At 45.5% G+C, this 5,351-nt stretch overlaps 1 protein-coding gene across 2 annotated transcripts; it reads left to right on the forward strand.

Annotated features, from left to right (window-relative positions):
* Positions 1 to 1,020: 1,020 nt before the first annotated feature.
* Positions 1,021 to 4,741, forward strand: LOC108164749. Of its 2 annotated transcripts, XM_017300646.2 has the most exons (4): positions 1,021 to 1,406; positions 2,272 to 2,792; positions 2,872 to 3,021; positions 3,145 to 4,741. In XM_017300646.2, the coding sequence occupies exons 1-4, from the start codon at positions 1,400 to 1,402 to the stop codon at positions 3,907 to 3,909; spliced, it is 1,443 nt and encodes a 480-aa protein (XP_017156135.1). In that variant the 5' UTR covers positions 1,021 to 1,399; the 3' UTR covers positions 3,910 to 4,741. The 2 variants fall into 2 exon arrangements, with proteins under 2 accessions (XP_017156135.1, XP_017156134.1); XM_017300645.2 differs by lacking the exon at positions 1,021 to 1,406 and having other exon boundaries at positions 1,414 to 2,792.
* The last annotated feature ends 610 nt before the right edge of the window (positions 4,742 to 5,351 follow it).

Raw genomic sequence — 5,351 nt, forward strand, 5'->3', positions numbered from 1 at the left:
TAAATGACCCTCATACCTAGTCGCCAGCTGTGCAACAATTCTGGCTCTGATAGAGCGGTGGCGTTCTCTGTAAAGTTTCTGGCCAAGGCAGCCAGGAGGACAGTCTTATAGGTATTTCTCGATTCGGTCAAGACAACAGTCGAGGAGTATCAGTGTTCCCAAATAAAGATTACAACTGAAGTGTTCTCGAAACTTCTTAATTTATTGAACACTTCTATAAAAGACTGAAATTCCTTGATAGTTACTATATTAGAGAGATTTTTATAAGAAATTATCTATAAAAGACGAATAATCTTTTCTCTAGAAGTATAGAATTTTGATTGATTGGTATAAAAGCGATATCGCATGGAAATTACTTCTCTGATTTGTATGCTATTACATATGTATATGTACACATATGGGGGCTCTCATTTTTTTTTTAGCACGAATAGGAATAATATCTGTTAAAGCGCAGTTTTATAGATTTGAAGACAAATTATGTGCCGTAAAGTTTTAGAATATTTTGAGTTATATTCTCCACTGCTTCCTTTTCAAATTCGGTCCTTTTCAGGACTCTTAACGGACAGCGGTGTGAAAGAGATATATGTATAAACAGATCCTTTGGGGAAGGCACAGAATATGCAGCAGGTAGGCCTTTCCCTCTCCCGCTCTCTTTGAGTGAGTGGCCGTGGCCCGGATTGGACGAGTAGGAAAACTGAGTAGTAATGGCGACAATATGGCCAGCAAAAGAGAAGGCAGACAGGCGGCGGGAAAGGGACAGATCGAGCGAACTAGTGATCAGGTAGACACAAATGCACACACAGCCACGGACAATCGTGCAGGTGGGGACCACAGGCAGGCCAAGCCAGAGGATCTTTCGATCTCAGATCTTAGCCAGGCAGAGCGACAGAGACACAACAACAGCGTACCGTTCGTTTTTCTTTTTGTCCATTTTTCACATAAACACCAACTGCGACGCCGACAGAGCTATCGACGTCGACTGAGCGCTCAGTTCGCTTCAGTTTCAAATTCAGTTTCAGTTTCGGTCTTTTGGAGTTGGTCGAAGCTGTCTTCGAAGCGGCCCCAGCCGCAGCAGCAGCCTCTGCCTCTCAACAAAGAAAGCTGGTCGAATTCAGCTCGACTTTGGGTTCAGTTCGGTTTCATACTCGGACGTGATCAGAAGTGTCCGCGAAGTGATCAGATGCTCATCAGCTCCAGCAGTCAAGAAACAGTCCCAGAACAAGACACTGACACCATCCTCCACAGCAGTGGTGTGTGAGATTAATTTTTTTGAGTGTTGTGTTGCAAGTGCCAGTGCTCCCCACATTGAAAACGATTACCAACGGATTTTGATTCTAGAACGGAGCACATTTGCAAGGGATCAACGGGAATCCTTACTGAAAAAAACGTTTCAACTATAATGCGGTGTGTGTATTTTTTTCTGATTACATCAATAATTCAAACTATGTTTATCAATTATTTGGCAACAAGAATATATTAGTTTAGACAGATTTCTTCGAAACTATAGAAGAGTTTAAATTTACATTTTATTAAACTGCAACACAATGCGAATTAATAATAATCCAATTTTACTGGGTATTTTTTTGCGAGGTTTTTCTTATTATAATTCAGCAAATACTAAAGGACCAATCAGTTGAATAAAAAGGCAATTTGAGAAATATTGAACATTATTTCGGACAGACTAGAAAATATATTGGGAAAAAACTGTTTTGAAATGTGTTCAATAAAAATAAATGGTGGGATTTTGTTTCCTTGCTTCCCGCCAGCGAGCTTCCTTATCGTTTGGTCATCGCTCTGTTTTTCGCTACAGGTCCCCGTTCTCCGATCTCCCGATCAGACTCCACTCGATTTAGTTGTCTAAATTAACAAGTTTGCCCCTATTCTCGACCAGATTTCGCCCTGGAAAAGCTAACAAATCCATAAAAGGCGCCAAAAATTTAAAATAATAAAGAAAATGTCAAAAAAGCCGAACAAAATTCTTAACGTTCTCGAAAGGTTGCATTTGCACTTCCCCTGAAGGAAGCCCATTCTGGAAGGATTTTTGTAGTCGGAATAGGACTCGAATCGGAGTCGATCGCAGATCGCCGATGGCTGATCGTCAGCTGGGCGCTCAGGCCCTGGCTGAAGTTTATTGCATTCCCGAAACTCATTTTGCGTATTTTTTCTTTTCCTCCCGCTCTCACCTAATTCCTCCGTCGTGCTGCCTGCCAACGATCGATACGGACACGAACACGGACCTAATCACAATAACGGATTCGGATCCACCCACAGTTGGTTGGCAGTGCGCTGCAACCACAGCTAAGGACATCACGACGGCCCGGAACGGGAACTGGAAAAGCAACGGACCCAGGACGAGGATCGGAGTCTATCGAGGTCCAAGAGCCGTGCGGCAGGACAATGCGGATATGTGCTCCCAACTGCCGCACTTTATCTCCCTGCTCCTCCTTCTTGCGCTCAACGTGCTCCTCGCGGCACCCGCCCACACCATGGCGATGCAGACGGCCAGCGGCGGCCTCACGGTGATCGATGCCACCCGTCTCCGCACCACCACCACCAGCAGCATGGCCACTCCCAGCCTCAGTCTCAGTCCCAACCTCAGTTCCACCTCCGTGGGTTCTGGCTCATCCGGCTTTTCCTCGCCGCAGCGCAAGCGGCACAGAAAGAGGAATAGTAATTGGATTGACTATCGAAACTTCAACGAGAGCACCACGGCTCTGGAGTGGGTCAACCCCTGCGGAGGATCCTACCATCCCTCGGCTGGGGATCGCTTTAGCCGCCTACGACCCAGGCAGGTGAGTTAGTAGCCAAGATTATCCCCTTGCATTCCCAGCTAATACATTATTCTCCTTTCCTCTCCTCTCTTTTCCGTAGAGCTTCAATCAGCTGAAGCGCCACGCCTTCCGGGAGTACCGTGGACTCAACAGCAGCCAGGACTCGGTGATCGATATCCGGAACATGACCATGTGGTCACTGCACACTCAAAACTACAAGTTCCTGCCCAAGCTCAAGTCCAACTCCACGGTAAGTCAATTTTGTAGTGTCCATTCTGCAGAATCTAGTGTTCAATCTGTCCCCTAGCTCCTTCTCCTGCTGTGACCATCTGTGACTGACGTTCTACTTTTGCTTTCTCTTTCTTCCATGCAGATTGCCCTGAAGCGATGGTACCGCAACATGCAAACGTACGTGGCCAGCTTCGCCTATCTGCGGCGACTCCAGATCCGCTGGGACCAGCGCTTTATAACCCGCGAATCCACCACTGCACGGGAGCTAAGGGAGCTGCTCCTCAGCTCCCGGCGCATTCTCTGCGAGCTAGAGACGGCCGTGAATCAGACTAGCCCCCGTCGGAAGCATCGGCGCAGTAGCCCCAATGGATCCATATCCATTGGCGTGCAGCTGCCGCAAATCTCACGGACTGAGATGAACAAGCGCCTTAAACTGCGCAGCAAGGGCGCTGGGGGTCCTGGGCCCATTTCAGAAGCCATCACCGGTTCCATGAAAACAGCCAACGAGGCGGACTCTATTGACATGCGGTTCGTGAAGTACCACTACTACGAGTTCCTGCGCACCATGTGGCAGCTGCTCAGGCGCGACGGCAAGCGAGAGAAGAAACGTCTCCACCGGCCCCACCAGAAGCAGCAGCCCCGTAAACAGCAGAGGGAGCGCCAGAGCCAAGCCAGTAGACAGCAGCCTGCAAGTCGCAGTTTCAGCCAATCATGGAGTGGAACCAGTTCCAGCTCCAATTCAAACTCCAATAGCAGGGACTTCAACGAAGTCTCCAAGCCTACGATGGAGTCCGAGTCCACTAGCAGCACCAGCACCGGCAGCGCCAGCATTGGAGGCAGACGCGGTAAACGGCAGTCGGCGACAGCAGGCAGACAGCAGACGCAGCGACGCGTGCAGCGCACGTGAAGCATACCCATACCCCGATACCAATCCTCCAATTAAACACCATTTCAAACTTCGACCACAACCGAAATCTATAGATGGTATAGTATAGTAAAGTATTTGAATGTCATCCTATGGCACTCTACCTCTTTTCTTCATCGCGAACTGCCCGTATTGAGCATCCGACCATTCCGAAAATATTGTATACATCATCGTTGAGTATTTAGTGAAGCAATAACGGAAACCAGAATTGCAGCTTGATTTGAGGACTTTTCGAAGCAGTTCGTAGGAGAAATACCATAGGAAACATACCGCAGTTGCCGTTCTAGTCACAAAGGAGCAACCGCTAGATCCCTTACCCCCAGAGAGCCTCTCCTCATTGAGATCTTTTTCGGCATCCTAACTGGAAAGTATTATTTGACTCTATTTATAATTGCATTATTTGTGGCATCGTTCTAAGCTCTAAATTATGTAACCCCGTAGATTATAAGGCGATATAATATATATATATGTGTGCACACATATATAGTGAAAGGTTTAGGCATAAAGTTTTAGAAGAGAGGCATAGATATATGGAACCATTTTTTTTTGGTAGCTAAGTTTGTGTGACATCTGTGATATAGTCGTGAGTGTTGATAGTACGCATTTTGCTTAACTAGTTCTTATTTGCCCTCATCCCCCCATTACCTTTACTCTTGCCTTATTGTATATATATAGATCGTATATACGCATGTTTCGTAAGTAAGTACATATTGAAATCGATTTTCATATTTATAGAACAACTCCACCTCCCTGCTATGACTAAGCTTGCAGCGTAATAAATCGATCAATAAAACGAATGAAATCTGAACTTAAAGAATAACTCTTTGAATGGGAAATGGGAAACGGGCTTACTGAAGATTTCAATACCACAGCTGAAGGACGATGATCGCCTCGGTAATGATGAATGAGTTTACTTGCCAAGCTCACTGCAAACGTGAAAGTTTTCGTGGAAAACTTGATCATACTATACGTGATCGTACTATATTAGACAAGGGATATATGGTATTGGTGGGGCTGGTTGATATTTCCCCTTTTAATCGGTCCTAGAAGGCACAAACAAGTAATTTTAATCACCTAGGTATATCTCTGGATCCTGGCCACTGTCTACTTCTACTTCTACTGGTTACTTCTATAAATATATATTTTTCTTCAAGTGAATTTTAATATAATAGAATAATTAATAATTTTCATCTCATTTATATCAACTCGATAATTTTACACGAAAATTCTTTTGTTGTTGACGCTAATAAATACATATGAGGTATGTGTTCCGTCAGCTGTCAGCTGTGATCGTTTTTACCTACGGCTTCGCTCCTTGGTCGCCTTTGGAACTGACTTTTATGATATCCAGCGGCGCCGTTAAAGTATTAGCACTTCAAACTATGCTCCCTTCTGGGATCTTTATATCCGCCTCAGTCCCTTCG

Source organism: Drosophila miranda, chromosome XL (genome assembly GCF_003369915.1).
Source record: "Drosophila miranda strain MSH22 chromosome XL, D.miranda_PacBio2.1, whole genome shotgun sequence".
NCBI lineage: Eukaryota > Metazoa > Arthropoda > Insecta > Diptera > Drosophilidae > Drosophila > Drosophila miranda.

Coding starts and splice junctions, on each gene's coding strand:
- LOC108164749 (XM_017300645.2), top strand. CDS start 2,088: ATGGCTGATCGTCAGCTGGGCGCTCAGGCCCTGGCTGAAGTTTATTGC. Junction 2,793..2,871: donor GCCGCCTACGACCCAGGCAG/GTGAGTTAGTAG, acceptor TCTTTTCCGTAG/AGCTTCAATCAGCTGAAGCG. Junction 3,022..3,144: donor AGCTCAAGTCCAACTCCACG/GTAAGTCAATTT, acceptor TCTTCCATGCAG/ATTGCCCTGAAGCGATGGTA.